Source organism: Panulirus ornatus, chromosome 21, assembly GCF_036320965.1.
Source record: "Panulirus ornatus isolate Po-2019 chromosome 21, ASM3632096v1, whole genome shotgun sequence".
Classification (NCBI taxonomy): Eukaryota; Metazoa; Arthropoda; class Malacostraca; order Decapoda; family Palinuridae; genus Panulirus; species Panulirus ornatus.
Window position 1 is genome coordinate 32,434,925 of NC_092244.1, and position 26,688 is coordinate 32,461,612.

The 26,688-nt window shown below is 41.4% G+C and overlaps 1 protein-coding gene across 3 annotated transcripts in view; it reads left to right on the forward strand.

The window, feature by feature from the left end:
* LOC139756449 (uncharacterized) overlaps positions 1-26,688 on the forward strand; it is a 352,809-nt gene that overhangs the window by 246,174 nt on the left and 79,947 nt on the right. For all 3 annotated transcript variants that reach the window (XR_011714348.1, XM_071675905.1, XM_071675906.1), the window contains one exon: positions 18,414-22,328. Coding sequence is in view for 2 of the 3 variants with exons in the window: in XM_071675905.1 (XP_071532006.1) it covers positions 18,414-22,328 (3,915 nt within the window). In the remaining variant the exon portion in view is untranslated. The remainder of the gene's footprint in view (positions 1-18,413; positions 22,329-26,688) is intronic.

The following is a 26,688-nucleotide window of genomic DNA, read 5'->3' on the forward strand; positions in this document are numbered from 1 at the left end:
CATATAATTTACCAGGGATGCTCAACAAACTTATACCTCTGTAATTTGAGCACTCACTCTTATCCCCTTTGCCTTTGTAGAATGGCACTATGCAAGCATTCCGCCAATCCTCAGGCACCTCGCCATGAATCATACATATATTAAATAACCTTACCAACCAGTCAACAATACAGTCACCCCCTTTTTTAATAAATTCCACTGCAATACCATCCAAACCTGCTGCCTTGTCGGCTTTCATCTTCCGCAAAGCTTTTACTACCCCTTCTCTATTTACCAAATCATTTTCCCTAACCCTCTAACATTGCACACCACCTCGACCAAAACACCCTATATCTGCCACTATATCATCAAACACATTCAACAAACCTTCAGAATATTCACTCCATCTCCTCACATCACCACTACTTATCACCTCCCCATTAGCCCCCTTCACTGAAGTTCCCGTTTGCTCCCTTGTCTCACGCAGTTTATTTACCTCCTTCCAAAACTTCTTTTTATTCTCCCTAAAATTTAATGATACTCTCTCACCCCAACTCTCATTCGCCCTATTTTTCACCTCTTGCACTTTTCTCTTGACCTCCTCCCTCTTTCTTTTATATATCTCCCACTCATTTGCTTTTTTTTCCTGCAAAAATTGTCCAAACGCCTCTCTCTTCTCTTTCACTAATAATCTTACTTCTTCATCCCATCACTCACTACCCTTTCTAATCAACCCACCTTGGACGCTTCTCATGCCACAAGCATCTTTTGCGCAATCCAAAATACTTCCCTAAATACATCCCATTCCTCCCCCACTCCCCTTACTTCCATTCTGTACTCAGTCTCTTCTGGTACTTCCTCACACAAGTCTCCTTCCCAAGCTCACTTACTCTCACCACTCTCTTCACCCCAACATTCTCTCTTCTTTTCTGAAAACCTACAAATCTTCACCTTCGCCTCCACAAGATAATGATCAGACATCCCTCCAGTTGCACCTCTCAGCACATTAACATCCAAAAGTCTCTCTTTTGCGCGCCTATCAATTAACACGTAATCCAATAACGCTCTCTGGCCATCTCTCCTACTTACATACGTATACTTATGTATATCTCACTTTTTAAACCAGGTATTCCCAATCACTAGTTCTTTTTCAGCACATAAATCTACAAAGCTCTTCACCATTTCCATTTACGACACAACACCCCATGTATACCAATTATTCCCTCAACTGCCACATTACTCACCTTTGCATTCAAATCACCCATCACTATAACCCGGTCTTCTGCATCAAAACCACTAACACACTCATTGGTAAACAGAGAAGACATAGTAAAAGCTTTGCGGAAGATGAAAGCCGGCAAGACAACAGGTTTGGATGGTATTGCAGTGGAATTTATTAAAAAAGGGGGTGACTGTATTGTTGACTGGTTAGTGAGGTTATTTAATGTATGTATGATTCATGGTGAGGTGCCTGAGGATTGGCGGAATGCTTGCATGGTGCCACTGTACAAAGGCAAAGGGGATAAGAGTGAGTGCTCAAATTACAGAGGTATAAGTTTGTTGAGTATTCCTGGTAAATTATACGGGAGGGTATTGATTGAGAGGGTGAAGGCATGTACAGAGCATCAGATTGGGGAAGAGCAGTGTGGTTTCAGAAGTGGTAGAGGATGTGTGGATCAGGTGTTTGCTTTGAAGAATGTATGTGAGAAATACTTTGAAAAGCAAATGGATTTGTATGTAGCATTTATGGATCTGGAGAAGGCATATGATAGAGTTGATAGAGATGCTCTGTGGAAGGTATTAAGAGTATATGGTGTGGGAGGCAAGTTGTTAGAAGCAGTGAAAAGTTTTTATCGAGGATGTAAGGCATGTGTACGTGTAGGAAGAGAGGAAAGTGATTGGTTCTCAGTGAATGTAGGTTTGCAGCAGGGGTGTGTGATGTCTCCATGGTTGCTTAATTTGTTTATGGATGGGGTTTTTAGGGAGGTGAATGCAAGAGTTTTGGAAAGAGGGGCAAGTATGCAGTCTGTTGTGGATGAAAGAGCTTGGGGAGTGAGTCAGTTGTTGTTCGCTGATGATACAGCGATGGTGGCTGTTTCATGTGAGAAACTGCAGAAGCTGGTGACTGAGTTTGGTAAAGTGTGTGAAAGAAGAAATTTAAGAGTAAATGTGAATAAGAGCAAGGTTATTAGATACAGTAGGGTTGAGGGTCAAGTCAATTGGGAGGTAAGTTTGAATAGAGAAAAACTGGAGGAAGTAAAGTGTTTTAGATATCTGGGAGTGGATCTGTCAGCAGATGGAACCATGGAAGTGGAAGTGAATCATAGGGTGGGGGAGGGGGCAAAAATTCTGGGAGCCTTGAAGAATGTTTGAAAGTCGAGAACATTATCTCGGAAATCAAAAATGGGTATGTTTGAAGGAATAGTGGTTCCAACAATGTTGTATGGTTGCGAGGGGTGGGCTATGGATAGATTTGTGCGCAGGAGGGTGGATGTGCTGGAAATGAAATATTTGAGGACAGTATGTGGTTTGATCGAGTAAGTAATGTAAGGGTAAGAGAGATGTGTGGAAATAAAAAGAGTATGGTTGAGAGAGCAGAAGAGGGTGTTTTGAAATGGTTTGGTCATATGGAGAGGATGAGTGAGGAAAGATTGACCAAGAGGATATATATGTCAGAGGTGGAGGGAACGAGGAGAAGTGGGAGACCAAATTGGAGGTGGAAAGATGGAGTGAAAAAGATTTTGTGTGATCGGGGCCTGAACATGCAGGAGTGTGAAAGGCTTGCAAGGAATAGAGTGAATTGGAACGATGTGGTATACCGGGGTCGACGTGCTGTGAATGGATTGAACCAGGGCATGTGAAGCGTTTGGGGTAAACTATGGAAAGTTCTGTGGGGCTTGGATGTGGAAAGGGAGCTGTGGTTTCGGGCATTATTGCATGTCAGCTAGAGACTGAGTGTGAACGAATGGGGCCTTTGTTGTCTTTTCCTAGCGCTACCTCGCACACATGAGGTAGGAAGGGGGATATTATTCCATGTGTGGCGAGGTGGCGATGGGAATGAATAAAAGCAGACAGTGTGAATTGTGTGCATGTGTATATATGTATGTGTCTGTGTGTGTATATATATGTGTACGTTGAGATGTAAGGCTACGTATATTCGCGTGTGTGTATACATGTATGTATATACATGTACACATGTATGTATATACATGTGTATGGGGGTGGGTTGGGGCCATTTCTTTCGTCTGTTTCCTTGCGCTACCTCGCAAACACGGGAGACAGTGACAAAGCAAAATGATAATAAAAAAAAAATATGTATATTATCCCTAGGGATAGGGGAGAAAGAATACTTCCCACGCATTCCTCACATGTCGTAGAAGGTGACTAAAGGGGACGGGAGCGGGGGGCCAGAAACCTTCCCCTCCTTGCATTTTAACTTTATAAAAGGGGAAACAGAAGAAGGAGTCACACGGGGAGTGCTCATCCTCCTCGAAGGCTCAGATTGGGGTGTCTAAATGTGTATGGATGTAAACAAGATGTGAAAAAAGGAGAGATAGGTAGTATGTGTGAGGAAAGGAACCTGGATGTTTTGGCTCTGAGTGAAACGAAGCTCAAAGGTAAAGGGGAAGAGTGGTTTGGGAATGTCTTGGGAGTAAAGTCAGGGGTTAGTGAGAGGACAAGAGCAAGGGAAGGAGTAGCTCTACTCCTGAAACAGGAGTGGTCGGAGTATGTGATAGAATGTAAGAATGTAAATTCTAGATTGATATGAGTAAAACTGAAAGCTGATGGAGAGAGATGGGTGATTATTGGTGCATATGCACCTGGGCAAGAGAAGAAAGAACATGAGAGGCAAGTGTTTTGGAAGCAGCTGAATGAGTGTGTTAGTGGTTTTGATGCACAAGACCAGATTATAGTGATAGGTGATTTAAATGCAAAGGTGAGTAATGTGGCAGTTGAGGGAATTATTGGTATACATGGGATGTTCAGTGTTGTAAATGGAAATGGTGAAGAGCTTGTAGATTTATATGCTGACAAAGGACTGGTGATTGGGAATACCTGGTTTAAAAAGCGAGATATACATAAGTATACGTATGTAAGTAGGAGAGATGGCCAGAGAGCGTTATTGGATTACGTGTTAATTGATAGGCGCGTGAAAGAGAGACTTTTGGATGTTAATGTGCTGAGAGGTGCAACTGGAGGGATGTCTGATCATTATCTTGTGGAGGCAAAGGTGAAGATTTGTAGGAGTTTTCAGAAAAGAAGAGAGATTGTTGGGGTGAAGAGAGTGGTGAGAGTAAGTGAGCTTGGGAAGGAGACTTGTATGAGGAAGTACCAGGAGAGACTGAGTACAGAATGGAAAAAGGTGAGAACAAAGGAGGTAAGGGGAGTGGGGGAGGAATGGGATATATTTAGGGAAGCAGTGATGGCTTGCGCAAAAGATGCTTATGGCATGAGAAGCGTGGGAGGTGGGTTCATTAGGAAGGGTAGTGAGTGGTGGGATGAAGAGGTGAGATTATTAGTGAAAGAGAAGAGAGAGGCATTTGGACGATTTTTGCAGGGAAAAAATGCAAATGAGTGGGAGATGTATAAAAGAGAGAAAGGAGGTCAAGAGAAAGGTGCAAGAGGTGAAAAAGAGGGCAAATGAGAGTTGGGGTGAGAGAGTATCATTAAATTTTAGGGAGAATAAAAAGATGTTTTGGAAGGAGGTAGTTAAAGTGCGTAAGACAAGGGAGCAAATGGGAACTTCAGTGAAGGGGGCCAATGGGGAGGTGATAACAAGTAGTGGTGATGTGAGAAGGAGATGTATTGAGTATTTTGAAGGTTTGTTGAATGTGTTTGATGATAGAGTGGCAGATATAGGGTGTTTTGGTCGAGGTGGTGTACAAAGTGAGAGGGTTAGGGAAAATGATTTAGGAAACAGAGAAGAGGTAGTAAAAGCATTGCGGAAAATGAAAGCCAGAAAGGCAGGAGGTTTGGATGGTATTGCAGTGAAATTTATTTAAAAAGGGGGTGACTGTATTGTTGATTGTTTGGTAAGGTTATTTAATGTATGTATGACTCATGGTGAGGTGCTTGAGGACTGCCGGAATGCTTGCATAGTGCCATTGTACAAAGGCCAAGGGGATAAGAGTGAGTGCTCAAATAACAGAGGTATAAGTTTGTTGAGTATTCCTGGGAAATTATATGGGAGGGTATTGATTGATAGGGTGAAGGCATGTACAGAGCATCAGATTGGGGAAGAGCAGTGTGGTTTCAGAAGTGGTAGAGGATGTGTGGATCAGGTGTTTGCTTTGAAGAATGTATGTGAGAAATACTTAGAAAAGCAAATGGATTTGTATGTAGCATTTATGGATCTGGAGAAGGCATATGCTAGAGTTGATAGAGATGCTCTGTGGAAGGTATTAAGAATATATGGTGTGGGAGGCAAGTTGTTAGAAGCAGTGAAAAGTTTTTATCGAGGATGTAAGGCATGTGTACGTGTAGGAAGAGAGGAAAGTGATTGGTTCTCAGTGAATGTAGGTTTGCGGCAGGGGTGTGTGATGTCTCCACGGTTGTTTAATTTGTTCATGGATGGGGTTGTTATCGAGGTAAATGCAAGAGTTTTGGAAAGGGGCAAGTATGCAGTCTGTTGTGGATGAGAGAGCTTGGGAAGTGAGTCAGTTGTCGTTCGTTGATGATACAGCACTGGTGGCTGATTCATGTGAGAAACTGCAGAAGCTGATGACTGAGTTTGGTAAAGTGTGTGGAAGAAGAAAGTCAAGAGTAAATGTGAATAAGAGCAAGGTTATTAGGTACATTAGGGTTGAGGGTCAAGTCAATTGGGAGGTAAGTTTGAATGGAGAAAAACTGGAGGAGGTAAAGTGTTTTAGATATCTGGGAGTGGATCTGGCAGCAGATGGAACCATGGAAGTGGAAGTGAATCATAGGGTGGGGGAGGGGGCGAAAATCCTGGGAGCCTTGAAGAATGTGTGGAAGTCGAGAATATTATCTCGGAAAGCAAAAATGGGTATGTTTGAAGGAATAGTGGTTCCAACAATGTTGTATGGTTGCGAGGCGTGGGCTATGGATAGAGTTGTGCGCAGGAGGGTGGATGTGTTGGGAATGAGATGTTTGAGGACAATGTGTGGTGTGAGGTGGTTTGATCGAGTAAGTAATGTAAGGGTAAGAGAGATGTGTGGAAATAAAAAGAGTTTGGTTGAGAGAGCAGAAGAGGGTGTTTTGAAGTGGTTTGGTCACATGGAGAGAATGAATGAGGAAAGATTGACCAAGAGGATATATATGTCAGAGGTGGAGGGAACGAGGAGAAGTGGGAGACCAAATTGGAGGTGGAAAGATGGAGTGAAAAAGATTTTGAGTGATCGGGGCCTGAACATGCAGGTGGGTGAAAGGTGTGCAAGGAATAGAGTGAATTGGCTCGATGTGGTATACCGGGGTCGACGTGCTGTCGGTGGATTGAATCAGGGCATGTGAAGCGTCTGGGGTAAACCATGGAAAGTTGTGTGGGGCTTGGATGTGGAAAGGGAGCTGTGGTTTCGGGCATTATTACATGACAGCTAGAGACTGAGTTTGTATGAATGGGGCCTTTTTTGTCTTTTCCTAGCTCTACCTCGCACACATGAGGGGGGAGGGGGATGTTATTCCATGTGTGGCGAGGTGGCGATGGGAATAAATAAAGGCAGACAATGAATTATGTACATGTGTATATATGTATATGTCTGTGTGTGTATATATATATGTGTACATTGAGATGTATAGGTGTGTATATTTGCGTGTGTGGACTTGTATGTATATACATGTGTATGGGGGTGGGTTGGACCATTTTTTCATCTGTTTCCTTGCGCTACCTCGCAAACGCGGGAGGCAGCAACAAAGCAAAATGAATTAATAGATAAATATATATATAAGATTTGTAAAGGTTTTCAGAAAAGAAGAAAGAGTGTTGGGGTGAAGACAGTGGTGAGAGTAAGTGAGCTTGGGAAGGAGACTTGTGTGAGGAAGTACCAGGAGAGACTGAGTACGGAATGGAAAAAGGTGAGAACGAAGGACATAAGGGGAGTGGGGGAGGAATGGCATGTATTTAAAGAAGCAGTGATGGCTTGTGCAAAGGATGCTTGTGGCATGAGAAGCGTGGGAGGAGGGCAGATTAGAAAGGGTAGTGAGTGGTGGGATGAAGAGGTAAGATCATTAATGAAAGAGAAGGGAGAGGCATTTGGACGATTATTGCAGGGGTATAATACAAATGACTTGGAGATGTGTAATAGAAAGAGGCAGGAGATCAAGAGAAAGGTGCAAGAGGCAAAAAAGAGGGCATATTAGAGTTGGGGTGAGAGAGTATCATTAAATTTTAGGGAGAATAAAAAGATGTTTTGGATGGAGGCAAATTAAGTTCATAAGACAAGGGAACAAATGGGAACATCAATGAAGGGGGCTGATGGGGAGTAGAGTGGCAGGTATAGGGTGTTTTGGTTGAGGTGGTGTGCAAAGTGAGAGGGTTAGGGAAAATGATTTAGGAAACAGAGAAGAGGTAGTAAAAGCTTTGCAGAAGATGAAAGCCAGCAAGGCAGCAGGCTTGGATGGTATTGCAGTGGAATTTATTAAAAAAGGGGGTGACTGTATTGTTGACTGGTTGGTAAGGTTATTCAATGTATGTATGACTCATGGTGAGGTGCCTGAGGATTGGTGGAATGCATGCATAGTGCCATTGTACAAAGGCAAAGGTGATAAGAGTGAGTGCTCAAATTACAGAGGTATAAGTTTGTTGAGTATTCCTGGGAAATTATATGGGAGGGTATTGATTGAGAGAGTGAAGGCATGTACAGAGCATCAGATTGGGGAAGAGTAGTGTGGTTTCAGAAGTGGTAGAGGATGTGTGGATCAGGTGTTTGCTTTGAAGAATGTATGTGAGAAATACTTAGAAAAGCAAATGGATTTGTATGTAGCATTTATGGATCTGGAGAAGGCATATGATAGAGTTGATAGAGATGCTCTGTGGAAGGTATTAAGAATATATGGTGTGGGAGGCAAGTTGTTAGAAGCAGTGAAAAGTTTTTATCGAGGATGTAAGGCATGTGTACGTGTAGGAAGAGAGGAAAGTGATTGGTTCTCAGTGAATGTAGGTTTGCGGCAGGGGTGTGTGATGTCTCCACGGTTGTTTAATTTGTTTATGGATGGGGTTGTTATCGAGGTAAATGCAAGAGTTTTGGAAAGGGGCAAGTATGCAGTCTGTTGTGGATGAGAGAGCTTGGGAAGTGAGTCAGTTGTTGTTCGTTGATGATACAGCACTGGTGGCTGATTCATGTGAGAAACTGCAGAAGCTGATGACTGAGTTTGGTAAAGTGTGTGGAAGAAGAAAGTCAAGAGTAAATGTGAATAAGAGCAAGGTTATTAGGTACATTAGGGTTGAGGGTCAAGTCAATTGGGAGGTAAGTTTGAATGGAGAAAAACTGGAGGAGGTAAAGTGTTTTAGATATCTGGGAGTGGATCTGGCAGCAGATGGAACCATGGAAGTGGAAGTGAATCATAGGGTGGGGGAGGGGGCGAAAATCCTGGGAGCCTTGAAGAATGTGTGGAAGTCGAGAATATTATCTCGGAAAGCAAAAATGGGTATGTTTGAAGGAATAGTGGTTCCAACAATGTTGTATGGTTGCGAGGCGTGGGCTATGGATAGAGTTGTGCGCAGGAGGGTGGATGTGTTGGGAATGAGATGTTTGAGGACAATATGTGGTGTGAGGTGGTTTGATCGAGTAAGTAATGTAAGGGTAAGAGAGATGTGTGGAAATAAAAAGGGTTTGGTTGAGAGAGCAGAAGAGGGTGTTTTGAAGTGGTTTGGTCACATGGAGAGAATGAATGAGGAAAGATTGACCAAGAGGATATATATGTTAGAGGTGGAGGGAACGAGGAGAAGTGGGAGACCAAATTGGAGGTGGAAAGATGGAGTGAAAAAGATTTTGAGTGATCGGGGCCTGAACATGCAGGTGGGTGAAAGGTGTGCAAGGAATAGAGTGAATTGGCTCGATGTGGTATACCGGGGTCGACGTGCTGTCGGTGGATTGAATCAGGGAATGTGAAGCGTCTGGGGTAAACCATGGAAAGTTGTGTGGGGCTTGGATGTGGAAAGGGAGCTGTGGTTTCGGGCATTATTACATGACAGCTAGAGACTGAGTTTGTATGAATGGGGCCTTTTTTGTCTTTTCCTAGCTCTACCTCGCACACATGAGGGGGGAGGGGGATGTTATTCCATGTGTGGCGAGGTGGCGATGGGAATAAATAAAGGCAGACTATGAATTATGTACATGTGTATATATGTATATGTCTGTGTGTGTATATATATATGTGTACATTGAGATGTATAGGTGTGTATATTTGCGTGTGTGGACTTGTATGTATATACATGTGTATGGGGGTGGGTTGGACCATTTTTTCATCTGTTTCCTTGCGCTACCTCGCAAACGCGGGAGGCAGCAACAAAGCAAAATGAATTAATAAATAAATATATATATAAGATTTGTAAAGGTTTTCAGAAAAGAAGAAAGAGTGTTGGGGTGAAGACAGTGGTGAGAGTAAGTGAGCTTGGGAAGGAGACTTGTGTGAGGAAGTACCAGGAGAGACTGAGTACGGAATGGAAAAAGGTGAGAACGAAGGACATAAGGGGAGTGGGGGAGGAATGGCATGTATTTAAAGAAGCAGTGATGGCTTGTGCAAAGGATGCTTGTGGCATGAGAAGCGTGGGAGGAGGGCAGATTAGAAAGGGTAGTGAGTGGTGGGATGAAGAGGTAAGATCATTAATGAAAGAGAAGGGAGAGGCATTTGGACGATTATTGCAGGGGTATAATACAAATGACTTGGAGATGTGTAATAGAAAGAGGCAGGAGATCAAGAGAAAGGTGCAAGAGGCAAAAAAGAGGGCATATTAGAGTTGGGGTGAGAGAGTATCATTAAATTTTAGGGAGAATAAAAAGATGTTTTGGATGGAGGCAAATTAAGTTCATAAGACAAGGGAACAAATGGGAACATCAATGAAGGGGGCTGATGGGGAGTAGAGTGGCAGGTATAGGGTGTTTTGGTTGAGGTGGTGTGCAAAGTGAGAGGGCTGGGGAGTATGATTTGGTAAACAGCAAAGAGGTAGTAAAAGCTTTGCAGAAGATGAAAGCCAGCAAGGCAGCAGGCTTGGATGGTATTGCAGTGGAATTTATTAAAAAAGGGGGTGACTGTATTGTTGACTGGTTGGTAAGGTTATTCAATGTATGTATGACTCATGGTGAGGTGCCTGAGGATTGGTGGAATGCATGCATAGTGCCATTGTACAAAGGCAAAGGTGATAAGAGTGAGTGCTCAAATTACAGAGGTATAAGTTTGTTGAGTATTCCTGGGAAATTATATGGGAGGGTATTGATTGAGAGAGTGAAGGCATGTACAGAGCATCAGATTGGGGAAGAGTAGTGTGGTTTCAGAAGTGGTAGAGGATGTGTGGATCAGGTGTTTGCTTTGAAGAATGTATGTGAGAAATACTTAGAAAAGCAAATGGATTTGTATGTAGCATTTATGGATCTGGAGAAGGCATATGATAGAGTTGATAGAGATGCTCTGTGGAAGGTATTAAGAATATATGGTGTGGGAGGCAAGTTGTTAGAAGCAGTGAAAAGTTTTTATCGAGGATGTAAGGCATGTATACGAGTAGGATAGTGATTGGTTCTCACTGAATGTTGGTTTGCGGCAGGGATGCGTGATATCTCCATGGTTGTTTAGATTTTTTATGGATGGGGTTGTTAGGGAGGTGAATGCAAGAGTTTTGGAAAGAGGGGCAAGTATGCAGTCTGTTGTGGATGAGAGAGCTTGGGAAGTGAGTCAGTTGTTATTCGCTGATGATACAGCGCTGGTGGCTGATTCATGTGAGAAACTGCAGAAGCTGGTGACTGAGTTTGGTAAAGTGTGTGAAAGAAGAAAGCTGAGAGTAAACATGAATAAGAACAAGGTTACCAGATACAGTAGGTTTGAGGGACAAGTCAGTTGGGAGGTAAGTTTGAATGGAGAAAAACTGGAGGAAGTGAAGTGTTTTAGATATGTGGGAGTGGATCTGGCAGCATATGGAACTATGGAAGCAGAAGTGAATCATAGGGTATGGGAGGCAGCGAAAGTTCTGGGAGCGTTGAAAAATGTGTGGAAGTTGAGAACGTTATCTTGGAAGGCAAAAATCGGTATATTTGAAGGAATAGTAGTGCCAACAATGTTACATGGTTGCGAGCCATGGGCTTTAGATAGAGTTGTGTGGAGGAGGGTGGATGTGCTGGAAATGAGATGTTTGAGGACAATATGTGGTGTGAGGTGGTTTGATCGAGTAAGTAATGAAAGGGTAAGAGAGATGTGTGGTAATAAAGAAAGTGTGGTTGAGAGAGCAGAAGAGGGTGTTTTGAAATGGTTTGGTCACATGGAAAGAATGAGTGAGGAAAGATTGACCAAGAGGATGTATGTGTCAAAGGTGGAGGGAACAAGGAGAAGTGGGAGACCAAATTGGAGGAAAGATGGAGTGGAAAAGATTTTGAGTGATCAGGGCCTGAACATGCAGGAGGGTGAAAGGCATGCAAGGAATAGAGTGAATTGGAACAATGTGGTATACCGGGGTCAACATGCTGTCAATGGATTGAACCAGGGCATGTGAAGCATCTGGGGTAAACCATGGAAAGTTGTGTGGTGCCTGGATGTGGAAAGGGAGCTGTGGTTTCGGTGCATTATACAAAACAACTAGAGACTGTGTGTGAATGAATGTGGACTTTGTTCTCTTTTCCTAGTGCTACCTTGTACATGCACGGGGGGAGGGGGGTGCCATTTCACGTGTGGTGGGGTGGCAACGGGAATGGATGAAGGCATCAAGTATGAATATATACATGTGTATACATATGTGCATGTCTGTGTATGTATATGTATGTATACATTGAAATGTATAAGTATGTATATGTGCATGTGGTGGCGTGTATGTATGTGCATGTGTATGTGGGTGGGTTGGGCCGTTCTTTTTTCTGTTTCCTTGTGTTACCTTGCTAATGCGGGAGATAGTGACAAAGTATAATAAAAGAATGTAAATATATGTATATTTTGATATGTATATGTATGTATATGTGCATGTATGTGTTTTTCTATTATTATTATACTTGATAGCCATTTCCCACGGCAGTGAGGGAGTGCCAGGAAATGGACGAAGAATAGCCCATCCACACATATACACATATATATATATATATATATGTAAATGCCCATACATGCACATATACATACATGTATGTATCAGCATATACATATATGTACATACACATACACAGGCATATACATATATACACATGTACATATTCATATTTATTTGCCTCATCCATTCCTGGCACTCCCCTGCCTCACAGGAAGCAGCATTGTTACCCGTGCTTCAGTGAGGTAGCACCAGGAAAACAAGCAAACAAGGCCACTTTTGTCACACATCTCTGTAGGTCTCATGTGTAATGCACCGAAACCACAGATCTTTACTCACATCCAGCCCCCACAGACCTTTTCATGGTTTACCCTAGACATATCACATCCCATGGTTCAGTCCATTGACAGCACATCGACCCCAGTACACCACATTGTTCTAATTCACTCTATTCCTTGCATGCCTCTCGTCCTCCTGTATGTTTAGGCCCTGATCACTCAAAATCTTTTTCACTCCATCCTTCCACCTCCAATTTACTCTCCCGCTTCTCCTTGTTCCCTCCACTTCCAACACATATATCCTCTTTGTCAACCTTTCGTCACTCATTCTCTCCATATTTCCAAACCATTTCAACACACCCTCTTCTTCTCTCTCAAGTACACTTTTTTTATTTCCTCACAATTCTCTTACCCTTTCATTACTTACTCAATGAAACTACCTCACACTGCATATTGTCCTCAAATATTTCATTTCTTGAGAATGTTGGGGAGAGGAGAGTGGTGAAAGTAAGTGAGTTTGGAAAGGATACTTGTGTGAGGAAGTACTAGGAGAGATTGAGTGTAGAATGGTAAAAGGTGAGAGCATATGATGTGAGCAAAGTGATTGAGGAATAGGATGTATTTAGGGAAGCAGTGATGGCATGTGCAAAAGATGCATGTGTCATGAGAAAGGTGGGAGGTGGGCAGATTAGAAAGGGGTGTGAGTGGTGGGATGAAGAAGTAAAGTTATTAGTGAAAGAGAACAGAGAGGAGTTTGGATGATACTTACAGAGAAGGAGTGCAAATGACTGGGAGATGTATAAAAGAAAGCAACAGGACATCAACAAGGTTCAAGGCTTGAAAAAGAGGGCAAATGAGATTTGGGGTGAGAGAGCATCATTGAACTTTAGGGAGAATTAAAAGATGTTTTAGAAGGAGGTAAATAACGTGCATTAGACAAGAGAACAAGTGGGAACATCAGTGAAGGGAGCAAGGGGGGAAAGTAATAACAAGTAGTGATGAAGTGAGGAGGAGGTGGAGTGAGTATTTTGAAGGGTCGTTGAATGAGTTTGATGATAGATTGACAGATGTAGGGTGTTTTGGTTGGGGTGCTGTGCAAAGTCAGAGGGTCAGGGAGAGTGGTTTGGTTAAGAGAGAAGAAGTAGGGAAATCTTTGTGGAAGATAAAATCTGGCAAGGTGGCAGGTTTGGATGGTATTGCAATAGAATTTATTAAGAAAGAGGGTAACTGTGTTGTTCTTTGGTTGATAAGGATATTCAAGGTATGTATGGATCATGGTGAAGTGCCTGAGGATTGGCAAAATGCATGCATAGTGCCATTGTACAGAGGCAACAGGGATGAAGGTGAGTGTTCCAACTACAGAGGCATAAGTTTGTTGAGTATTCTTGGTAAAATGTATGGGAGGGTATTGATTGAGAGGATGAATGCATTTACAGAGCACCAGACTGGGGAGGAGCAGTAGGGTTTCAGAAGTGGGAGAGGATGTGTGAATCAGGTGTTTGCTTTGAAGAATGTATGTAAGAAATACTTAGAAAAATAGATGAATTTGTTTGTAGCATATATGGATCTGGAGAAGGCATATGATATGGCTGAAAGAGATGCTTTGTGAAAGGTCTTAAGAGTATATGGTGTGGATGGTATGCTGCTAGAAGCAGTGAAAAGGTTTTACCAAGGATGTAAGGCATGTGTTTGAGTATAAAGAGAGGAGAGTGATTGGTTCCCAGTGAAGGTCAGTCTGCTGGCAGGGGTGTGTGATGTTCCCATGGTTGTTTAATTTGTTTATGGATGGGGTGGTTAGGGAGGTAAATACATGAGTTTTGGAGAAGGGCTGAGTATGCAGTCTGGACGGGATGAGAGGGCCTGGGAAGTAAGTTGTTCTCCGATGAGACAGCTCTCGTGTCTGATTCGAGTGAGAAACTACAGAAGTTGGTGACTGAGTTTTGGAAAAGAGAAAATTTAGAGTAAATGTGAATAAGAGCAAGTTTATTTGGTTCAGTAGGGTTAAGGGACAAGTAAATTGGGATGTAAGTTTGATTGGAGAAAAATTGGAGGAAGTGAAGTTTTTTAGATATTTGGGATGGACGTAGCAGCGAAATGGAACCATAGAAGTGGAAGAGAGTCATGGTGGGGGAGGGGGCAAAAGTTCTGGGTGCATTGAAGAGTGTTTGGAAGGAGAGAACATTATCTCAGACAGCAGAAGTGGGTATGTTTGTTCCAACAATGTTACATGGTTGCGAGGCATGGGCTATAGATAGGGTTGTATGGAGGAGGGTGGACGTGTTTGAAATGAAATGTTTGAGGACAATATGGGGTGTGAGGTGGTTTGTTCAAGTAAGGAATGAAAGGGTAAGAGAGATGTGTAGAAATAAAAAGAGTGTGGTTGAGAGAGCAGAAGAGGGTATGTTGAAATATTTTGAGCATATGGAGAGAATGAGTGAGGAAAGATTGACAAAGAGGATATATGTGTCAGAGGTGGAGGGAACAAGGAAATGCAGTCTGTTGAAGATGAGAGGGCTTGGGAAATGAGTCAGCTGTTGTTTGCCAATGATACAGCTCTGGTGGCAGAATTGAGTGAGAAACTTCAGAAATTGGTGACTGAGTTTGGAAAAGTGAGTGAAAGGAGAAAGTTGAGAGGAAGTGTGAATAAAAGCAAGGTTATTAAGTTTACTAGGGTTGAGGGACAAGATCATTAGGATTAAGTTTGAATGGAGAAAAATAGGAGGAAATGGAGTGTTTTAGATATTTGGGAGTGGAATTAGCAGCAAATGGAACCATGGAAACAGAAGTGGGTCACAGGGTGGGGGGGGGCAAAGGTTCTGGGAGCGATAAAAAATGTGTGGAAGGAGAGAACATTATCTTGGATAGCAAAAATGGGTATGTTTGAAGGGATAGTGGTTCCAACAGTGTCATATGGTTGTGAGGCATGGGCTATAGATAAGGTTGTACAGAGGAGGGTGGATGTGTTGGAAATTAAATGTTTGAGGACAGTATGTGGTTTGATGTGTTGGAAATGAAATGTTTGAGGACAGTATGTGGTTTGATTGAGTAAGTACTGAAAGGGTAAGAGAGATGTGTGGAAGTACAATGAGTGTGGTTGAGAGAGCAGAAGAGGGTATGTTGAAATGGTTTGGGCATATGGAGAGAATGAGTGAGGAAAGATTGACAAAGAGGATATATTTATCAGAGATGGAGGGAGGAAGGAGAAGCTTTCTGTTGGAGATGAGAGGGCCTGTCAAGTGAGTCAGTTGTTTGCCAATGATACAGCTCTGGTGGCTGGTATGAGTGAGAAACTAAGGAAGTTGGTGACTGAGTTTGGAAAAGTGTGTGAAAGAAAGTTGAGAGGAAATGTGAAGAAGAGCAAGGTTCTTAGGTTCCCTAGGGCTGAGGGACTAGTTAATTGGAATGTAAGTTTTGAGTGGAGAAAAATTGGAGGAAGTGGAATGTTTTAGATATCTGAGAGTGGACTTAGCAGTGAATGGAACCATGGAAGTGGAAGTGAGCCGCAAGGTTAGGGGGTGAAGATTTTGGGGGCAATGAAGAATGTGTGGAAGGAGAGAAAGTTATTACAGAGAGCAAAAATGGTTATGTTTGAAGGAATAGTAGTTCCAACAATATCATATGGTTGCAAGGCATGGGCTATAGATAGGGTTGTGTGGAGGAGGGTGTATGTGTTGGAAATTAATTGTGTGAGGACAATATGTGATGTGCGGTGGTTTGATCAAGTAAGTAATGAAAGGGTAAGAGATGTGTGGAAATACAAAGAGTATGGTTGAGAGAGCGGTGGTTTGGACATGTCGAGAGAATGAGTGAGGAAAGATTGATAAAGAGGACATGTGTGACAGAGGTGGAGGGAACAAGGAGAAGTGAGAGACCAAATTGAAGGTGGAAGGTTGGAGTGAAAAAGATTTTGAGTGGTTGGGCTTGAACATACAGGAGAGTGAGGGGTGTGCAAGGAATAGGGTGAATTGGAATGATGTGGTATATCGTGGTTGATGTGCTGTCAGTGGACTGAACGAGGGCATGTGAAACATCTGGGGTAAACCATGGAAAGGCCTGTGGGGCCTGGTTGTGTGGATAGGGAGCTGTGGTTTCGGTGCATTATACATGACAGCTAGAGACTGAATTTGAATGAATTGTGAGATTCTTAGCTTGTTTTGCATAAATTTAGCCCTAGCCATGGCTTCTAAGACATATTAGAGTGTCAGTTGTGGTGTCAAACATAAACACCGGTCCATATCGATTCAAGGTAAAGTAGAACTGTTGAAAAAAATGGACCGTGGTGTTTTAGTGCGTAAGCTGAGTGACATCTACAGTATTGGTTCATCAATTGTTTATGATATAAAGAAGCAAAGGGAGAAAATATTGAAATTCTATACAGACAGCGATTCCAAGAAGAAAATGATGATTAGAAAAACTATGAAAGATGGTAAGAGTACTGAACACGATCGATTTGTGATGGAATGGTTTCATCAGCGTTGGAGTGATAGAGTGGACTTGTCAGGTAGCATGATAATGGACCAGGCTAAGTTGTTCCATAAAGAACTTGAATTACAACATGAGCGCAACTGTAGTGAAGGATGGCTTCAAAGATTCAAGAAGCATCATGGAATTTCCATGAATAAAGTGTGTAGAGAAAAGCAGTCTGCAAATCATGAAGGAGCTGCCAAGTATGTGGACAAATTTGCAAAACTCATAGCTGATGAGCACTTCCGTCCTGAGCAGGTGTATAATGCATGCAAAACTGAATTATTTTGGTGATGCTTACTTAGGAAAACACTAATAACAGAAGACGCAGAAGACCCCACAGGATTCAAACAGGGATGTATCTAGGGGAAATTGCGCCTATGGCAAGCACTGAAATTGTGCCATTGTCCAAACATATGACACCAATATTTTTTATCTTTATTACCTCAGCCAAGGAGATTTATGTTTTTACCGGCGTTTGTTTGTTTGTCTGTGAGCAACTTTCAACAAAAATTATGAACAAGTTTTGATGAAATTTTCAGGGAAAGTCAGATATGACACAAGGACCAATTGATTAGATTTTGGGAGTGATCCAAATCATTGTCTGGATCCAGGACTCCATTATGGAAATGTCAATTTTTGTGAATAACTATTGAACTAATACTGATATCAATGTGATTCCAAATGCCATAGATACGTTTTCATGGTCAAGAAATCTAAATCTTTAAGATCCAAATCATTGTCTGGATCCAGGACGCCATTACGCCACTAGCACCCCCCTTCAAGTGGCACCCAGGGCACCTGCCCTACCTGCCATACCCTAGATACGCCACTGTATTCAAACAATCTAAGGACAGACTTACCATCTTAGGGTGCTTAAACATTTAATATTTGTTTCTAGCAGTCCATGGTATACTGTAGACACATGGGAGATGTATGATTAGTGGGTTAGAGGTATGTTGATGAATTATTATTACGTGACCATGGTTGGTCCGGCAAAATGGTTAATCTGACAAGGCTTTGGAACCAAGAGTGCCAGAAAATCGGTGGTGTACCTGTACTAAGAAAAGTAGGTTATGAAATCTCATTGGTGTGGGTATTTGGAGAGGATAGATACCAGAAGAACAACTAACAAAATATATGAATGAGTTGGAGAGTAAAGAGACAGGAGTGCAAAAAATGTAGTTTGATAGGATAGATGGAGAAAGTCTGTTAGTGTAAATTGTAAGCATGAAGTAGTGAACTGATGTTCAAGGGAGGCTATAGATGTCACTTTGCTGCTAAAAAGTGCAAGATTATATTAGATTGGACGTAAAAAATTTTATTATGATTAAGTAAATTATGTTTAGTCATATGTGGCTCTATTTTTTAGCAAGAAGGGTGGTTATTTAATTCAAACCATAGAAACATAAAATGTCAATGTTGCAAATCATTGTTCAGCTGTCAGCAGCCAGCTTTAGATAGGATAATGGGACATAATTTGATTAGACTGACTAATCAGTTTCTTCTTTCAACAGATTACCTGGCTTCCAGTTCACCAGTTAGTACTCTAGAGCGGCCTGTGATTACAGTTCCACCTCTGCCACTGAAGCCTTCTAAACCTCCTCTTGAAAATATTCAGTCCTCTCCTGGTCCTCATCCTTCACCAGCTCCTCAAACATCACCGTCACCTAGCCAGGCCCAGATTAGCTACTTATCATCCTCATCATCTACATTTTTATCAAATATTCCTCAATCCTCATCATCCTACACCAGTTCCAATCACACGAATGCCAAGATATCAGTTTCACAGTCATCATATAACCATTTCCTTCAATCTAATTCAAATAGCAAGATGAGTATACCTCCTTCATCAAAAGTTGAAAAAGATGCAGAAAATGCTGCACATAAAAGGCAGGTTACTCAACCCTCATTACCTTCTCCTGCTGGCAATGTTCCAGAAAGAAATATGCAAACACCTTTAGTATCAGTAAGTCCTCAGCCTCAGTTTTCTAGCAGTGTTACACCACCTGTCACAGCAAATGATACTCCTGCACCTTTAATTGGACGTAGTACATCACAATCTTCAAGTTTTATTTATCCCTGTGCTCCACCAAAGAGTAGAACACCATCACCTAGGATAGGCTGCAGGAAGCCATTTGAAACTCAAACAGAAATTCAAGAAGTTGGGAATGGAAATAACCAATCTGAAGAAAATTCAGCAAATAGGAATGCTGAAACTATCTGCAGACCTAGTATTGCAAAACTTAAAGAATTGTTTGAAAAAAATGGAGAATCAGAGGCATCAGGAATAAGACTCTCACGAAGTGCCAGTAGTGTAACTTCAAGAACATGCCTTAGTGTTCATTCAAATGCAGATGGAGGTTTCCGAGTTAAACGTAAGAGTAGTCTTGGAGCAGAAGAAACTTTGCAATCTAAAAAGGCATATGAAATTTTAGAAAAATCACGTCAACAGAATTCTTATCCACCACCACCACAGGAACTCTCGAGAATACAATCAGTGTCAGCAACTCCAGTTACTGTTGTGAGTGCTGCTAAGCCACCCTCTAGTCCAGTTTATACTAGCCCCATTACTCGCAGAAGGGGAAGTCATGCTGTAAATGACTCTCAGGAAGATGGGTCAACTTCTGCCTTGTTAGCTAGAGTAGATGATAGACCAGCCTTGCCCATGAAAAAGAGTAAGTCATTTAGATATACTCGACATGTAGATTCTGCAACCAACACCATTGCATCTACCAGGAGTCCAGAGTTGTCTAGAAAGAAAGCAGACATTAATACATATTTCAGTCTCGATCGGGGTAAAGGAGACAGCTCTGCCCTCAGCAGGTCTGAGAGTGGAAATGTCAACTTCATAGGGGACATTCCATCCCCTAGAGAGGGCTTTAAATTATCTGTTTACCAAATGCCTAATATAGCTAAATCCTCCCAGTGTCCTCTTTCCTGTAATGCAAAAGAACAAAGCTTATCTGAAAGTAAGACTGACACCAAACCACAGATACCTCCAAAAAAGATTATTGGAGAACGTTTCAGAAATACTCGGCCTCCAGACTCTCTTTATATCATGAATTCTCAGCCATACTCTCCATCCTCATCTGTTTCATCAGTGACAGCCACTCTACACACTTCAGTAACCACCACACCACACATTCTCCATTCTGCACCTGCAATGACTTCACCATTGTATGAGAGTCCATCATCCTTGGAATGTTTTCAGCAAAATCAAAATGATAAGTCCATATATGACTGCCCAAAGGACCTTCAGGTTATATCTGGTAATAACTATGATAAAATTCATCTTACATCTACCACTACAGCAGCTTTCAATAACCGAGTATCACAGACCTCTCCTGCAGCAGATGCCAAGTTAACTTCCAAAGCCCCTGGCTCATCACCTTCCTCGACACCAAGACCCTCTCCAACCTCACAGCTCCTTCAAGCTTCCTCATCAACTAAAGAATATGTAAATGCAAGAGTAGTTAGAAATTCCAACTCTGATACAAAAGATGCAGCAAGATATGTTTATGTACCATTACCATCTAAAAGGGGTTCTCGGGACAATAAACAGCCTCGTGAGTATGCCAATTGTCCATTGAGTGGAAAATCACAGCATGATTCTACTGAAGGAGAGGATCCAAATGACCTGTATATGGACCCAGTTTTATTGAAGAAGGGGTTAACGGGTAAGTTTCCTGTCTATGATGAAGTCATGCCTGCATTCCAGAAGAAATTTGAAGCTTCCCTTTTAAGATCTACACTTAGAGAAAATATTTCCCAATCATTATCTCCTACAAAAGGTTCTGCTTCCACAACAACCAGTGCTGCTACTCCAGGATCTGCAGACTATGAAATAATGGACTTTGGTGAATCTAATGCTAGTGTAGATGAAGTATTTGAGACTGTAAATTATGAATTGCTTGGTGCTAAAGATGCAAGAAATCACACAAGTACTGAAAATAAAACAGAAATATGTTCTAAGAAGGATCTTGATCCAATTGCACGACAAGTATTCCAAGACTGCCAGGACTACCTCCTCCATGGTAATAACAAGTCTCCAGTGCCATCCCTTATGCCAAAATCACTAGAAAAGGAACCTGATATATTATCCAAAGCAACTGAGGGTAATGGTAGACATGGTAGTTTATCTCTTGACACAAGTATGGATGTTGATGAAGTCAAAAGTAAAGTCAACGTTGCACCCCAGGGGTTAAGGACAAGAGAAAGACGGAACAGTTACAGACAGGCAGTAAATCCACTTATTCAGAATGAAGCTAAAACCCCTGATGAGAAGCCTCAGCAATCTTTAGAACACACCAGAAGTATTCACAAATATGAAACCATTTGGTTTGAGAATGGGAAGCATATGACAAAACGAAAAGATCCAAGTCCCACTGGCCAACAGAACTTACACCAACACATGCCAAGGTCTCCAGATTCTGCTACTGAGGGTGAGGATTCCTCTATGTCCAAAGGAAGTTTGAATCTTTATACACAAGTTCAGTCACCTGCAGTTGAGGACCACGAACTGAACTTAAATTACAAATCGAGCAAAGATGCTCTCTTCAAAGAAAAACTGGAAGAGCTCCACACACTGGTAAATAACTTGGAAAGACAGAAACCAGGAAGTTTGAATACAGTAACTGTTAGTGTAGAAGATGATGCTGATTCAAAAGAATCAGGGAGCAGTAGAAGTACCCTTCACTCACGTTCCACAATATCATCTAGAACCAGTGACCCTCAAGAACCAGTATATGCCAATTCTCAAATGCTATCAATTTCTCAGACACTGTCATCCAATAACAAGGTACAGCAGCTTCCTCTAAGAACTGTGAAAAACCAAGATTTAAGTGAGACAAGATCACCTCCAGTTGGTCACAGTCACACTGAAGTTAATATGGATGTTGCTGAATCTAGATCAGGCAGGCACTCTCCACTCATGAATGGAAGTTTTTTGTATGGCACTATTGCTACAACTACATTTAGAGGAAAGCAGTCTGGGAGCAATTTGGCTTCTCCTTCCATTCAAAGTCTCTTTCAGAATCAAGGTAAACCACCATCATCATATCATAGTTTAGTCTCCACTGCTACTCTTCCAGCACGTACTACAGTATCTCCAGCTCCTTATCATAATATTCCTCCACCAAAAGGATTTGGAAGTGGTTCATCTCCCAGCATCTCTCCAAATCCTCTTCAGGCTGTTCAGAAGAATGATGAAAATCATGAAACTCAAGCTTCTCAGTACTATAATGTGGCATCAGTGTCAAGTGATAAATCAAATCAGGTGCAAAGAAATGCTTCAGGTCAAGAAATACGTCAAGGCAAGCCTGGCATCTTCATGCATACAAATTCACCCCTTATTTCCACTGTGGTCCGGTCACACTTCCCTCATCAGCAACCTTCCAAAGCTCACATTGTTGGGGACATTGCGTATGTAGGTAAGTAATTAAAGGGATAATCTTTGTTATATTTTGTTGAAAGGTATGTTCAGATGTCAAAACTTTCTTTGATATGTATTCATTTGTTTTTTTACAAAATTATTAATATAAGAATAATTTCCTTGTGTATTGGTCCTGTAGGAAAACACCAAGACCTGGAAAACAGAAGAGTTGAATTTTATGTTTTCATAAGGCATATTTTAAGTCACTCCATACCATGGATGATGAAATGAAAAGTTCAAACAAGGAAAGTTATGTCTTAGTTTGGATTTATATATCATTCTTTGTATTTCGGTCATCAGTGCAATGCTGTTTTTCCATGTATTACAGACTTGATGATGTTTGCAAAATTTTTCCTTAATGTTTTAGCTATTGAATACCTTTAAACTTTAGAGTGATTAAGGTATTGTGAATTGATATAGCTTTCAAATGAGTAAATCAGTCACCCCTTCCTTAAACAAAGACTTAGGAACATGTTAGAAATAATTATTATTTCCTCAGTGAATATACATTATGTTAAAAGAAGAACAGGATATGAGAAACAAAGAAGAAAAGGAGAAAATCAATGAAAACATTAAACATTCATTTTTTTGACACGAGCTTTAAATGCTCATGTGTGAGTCAACCTTATTATAGCATTTCTAGCCAAGTTATGTATTTTGATTTTGTTAATCTTATGAAGCTTATACTAGTTGTGTACTTTTTTATTTTTGGTTTTAGATTACCATGGTATAAGTCAGCGTTTCTAGTGAATTTCATACTTCGGTTGCCTTTTGTTTTTCTATATCTGTTAATTTCTTGTCCCTGTTACATATGGGAGATTGATCCTGTATATACTTTCACTATTTTTTTTCTTACATATTCGCCATTTCCCACGTTAATGAGGTAGCATTAAGAACAGAGGACTAAGCCTTATAGGAAATATCTTCACTTGGCCCCCTTCTCTGTTCATTTCTTTGGAAAAGTAAAAATGGGAGGGGAGGATTTCCAGCCCCCCACTCCCTCCTTTTTTAGTCACCGTCTACAACATGCAGGGAATATGCGAGTGTAAGTGAGCTTGGAAAGGAGACTTGTGTGAGGAAGTACCAGGAGAGATTGAGTGTAGAATGGCAGAAGGTGAGAGCAAATGATGTGAGGCAAGTGGGGGAGGAATGGGATGTATTTAGGGAAGCAGGGATGGCTTGCGCAAGAGATGCATGTGGCATGAGAAAGGTGGGAGGTGGGCAGATTAGAAAGGGTACTGAGTGGTGGGATGATGAAATAAGATTGTTAGTAAGATTGTTAGTGAAAGAGAAGAAAGAGGCATTCGGATGATTTTTGCAGGGAAGTAGTGCAAATGACTGGGAAATGTATAAAAGAAAGTAGCAGGTCAAAAAACAAGGTGCAAGAGGTAAAAAACAGGGCAAATGAGAGTTGGGGTGAGAGAGTATCATTAAATTTTAGGGAGAATAAAAAGATGTTTTGGAAGGAGGTAGATAAAGTGCGTAAGACGAGAACAAATGGGAATATTGCTCAAGGGGGCAGATGGGGAGGTAATAACAGGTAGTGATGAAATGAGGAGTGAATATTTTGAAGGTTTGTTGAATGTGTTTGATGATAGAGGGACAGATATAGGGTGTTTTGGTTGGGATGGTGTGCGAAAGGAGAGGGTCTGGGAGAAGGGTTTCATGAAGAGGGAAGAGGTAGTGAAAGATTTGTGGAAGATGAAAGCTGGCAAGGTGGTGGGTTTGGATGGTATTGCAGTGCAATTTATTAAAAAATGGGGTGACTTTGTTGTTGATTGGTTGGTAAGGATATTCATTTTTTGTATGAATCATGGTGAAGTGCCTGAGGATTGGCAGAATGCTTGCATAGTACCATTTTACAAAGGCAAAGGGGATAAAGGTGAGTGTTCAATTTACAGAGTCACAAGTTTGTTGAGTTTTCCTGGGAAATTATATGGGAGGGCATTGATTGAGAGGTAAAGGCATGTACAGAACATCAGATTGGGGAAGAGCAGTGTGATTTCAGAAGTGGTAGAGGATGTGTCGATCAGGTGTTTGCTTTGAAGAATGTATGTGAAAAATACTCAGAAAAACAAATGGATATGTATGTAGAATTTATGGATATGGAGAAGGCATATGATAGAATTGATAGAGATGCTTTGTGGAAGGTTTAAGAGTATATGGTGTGGGAAGTAAGTTGCTAGAAGCAATGAAAAGATTTTACCAAGGATGTATGGCATGTGTACAAGTAGAAAGAGAGGAAATTGAATGGTTCCCAGTGAATATCAGTTTGCGGCAAGGGTGCTTGATGTCTCCGTGGTTGTTTAATTTGTTTATGGATAGGGTGGCTAGGGAAGGGAATGCAAAAGTTTTGGAGAGAAGGGCTAGTATGCAGTCTGTTGAGGATGGAAGAGCTTGGGAAGTGAGTCAGTTGTTGTTCGCTGATGTTACATTGCTGGTGCCTGATTCAGGTGAGAAACTGCAGAGGTTGGTGACTGAGTCTGGTAAAGTGTGTGAAAGGAGAAAGTTGAGAGTAAATGTGAATAAAAGCAAGGTTATTAGGTTCAGTAGCATTGGGAGGCAAGTTAATTGGGAGTTAAGTTTGAATGGAGAAAAACTGGAGGAAGTGAAGTGTTTTAGATATATGGGAGTTGACTTAGCAGTGAATGGAACCACGGAAGCGGAAGTGAGTCACAGGATAGGGGAGGGGCGAAGGTTCTGGGAGCGTTGAAGAATGAGTGGAAGATGAGAACATTATCTCGGAGAGAAAAATGGGTATGTTTGAAGGAATAGTTCTTCAAACAATGTTATATGGTTGTGAGGCATGGGCTATGAGTAGGGTTGTGTGGAGGAGGGTGGATGTGTTTGAAATGAAATACTCAAGGACAATATGAGGTGTGAGGTGGTTTGATCAGTTATATGATGAAAGGGTAAGAGAGATGTGTGGTAATTAAAAGAGTGGGGTTGAGAGAGCAGAAGAGGGTGTATTGAAACAGTTTGGACACATGGAGAGAATGAATAAGGAAAGATTGACAAAGAGGATATATGTGTTAGAGTTGGAGGGAACAAGGAGAAGCGGGAGACCAAATTGGAGGCAGAAGGATGGAATGAAAAAGATTTTGAGTGATCGAGGCCTGAACATACAGGAGAGTGAAATGCGTGCAAGGAATAGAGGGAATTGGAACGTTAAGATATACTGGGGTCAGCGTACTATCAGTGGATTGAACTAGGGCATGTGAAGCGTTTGGAGTAAACCATGGAAAGGTCTATGGGGCCTGGATGTAGAAAGGGAGCTGTGGTTTCAATGCATTACACATGACAGCAGAGACTGAGTATGAACGAATGTGGCCTTTTTGTCTTTCTGGTGTTACCTAGCTGGGAAGGGGGGAGGGGAATGCTGTTTCCTGTGTGCCGGGGTGGTGATGGGAATGGATGAAGGCAGTAGGATGAATATATACATGTGTATATATTGGAAAGGATCACAATTTTGTGCGTGATCAAGATATTCCTATGAGTCCACAGGAAAAATGAATTATGATAAGTTCCCAAGTGCACTTTCGTGTAATAATCACATCATCAGGGGAGACACAAGAGAGAAGTATAAGTCAGTTGATATACATTGAAGAGACAAAGCTAGGACGCCATTTGGTAAACGTGATTGTCCAAAACATACAACGAGCATTCATAAACTTATCATTTTACTAATTTTATCAACAATAAAGTTATCTAATTTGTATAGACCATCACTGATATTAAGATTGTAATTCTTTTTGTATTTGATATTAGAAGATTTAATGATATTTCTCTTGGTAATAGAGTTAGAGTTGATAACTAAGATGGCATTACTCCAGTCAATACAGTGATCATAGTTTTTTATATGATTAAACAAGGCATTTGATTCTTGTCCCATTCTTATACTATATTTATGTTGCTTAAGTCTAACAGAAATGTCCTTACCAATCTGACCAACATAAAATTTATCACAATTTCCATATGGCACTTTATAGATGCATCCAAGAGAATTTTCTTGTGAATTCCTGATTGAGATATTCTTTATAGTATTATTGTTGCTAAAGGCAACATTTACATTAAAGGATTTAAGCAACATGGGAAGGAATAGGGGATGGGGGAGAAAGAATACTTCCCACGTATTCCTGCATGTCGTAGAAGGCGACTAAAAGGGAAGGGAGCGGGGGGCTGGAAATCCTCCCCTCTCTTATTTTTTTTTTTTCCAAAGGAAGGAACAGAGAAGGGGGCTGGATGAGGATGTTTCCTCAGAGGCCCAGTCCTCTGTTCTTAACGCTACCTCGCTGACGCGGGAAATGGGGAATAGTATATAGTATGAAAGAAAGGGAAGGAAAGTGAAATTATAATTA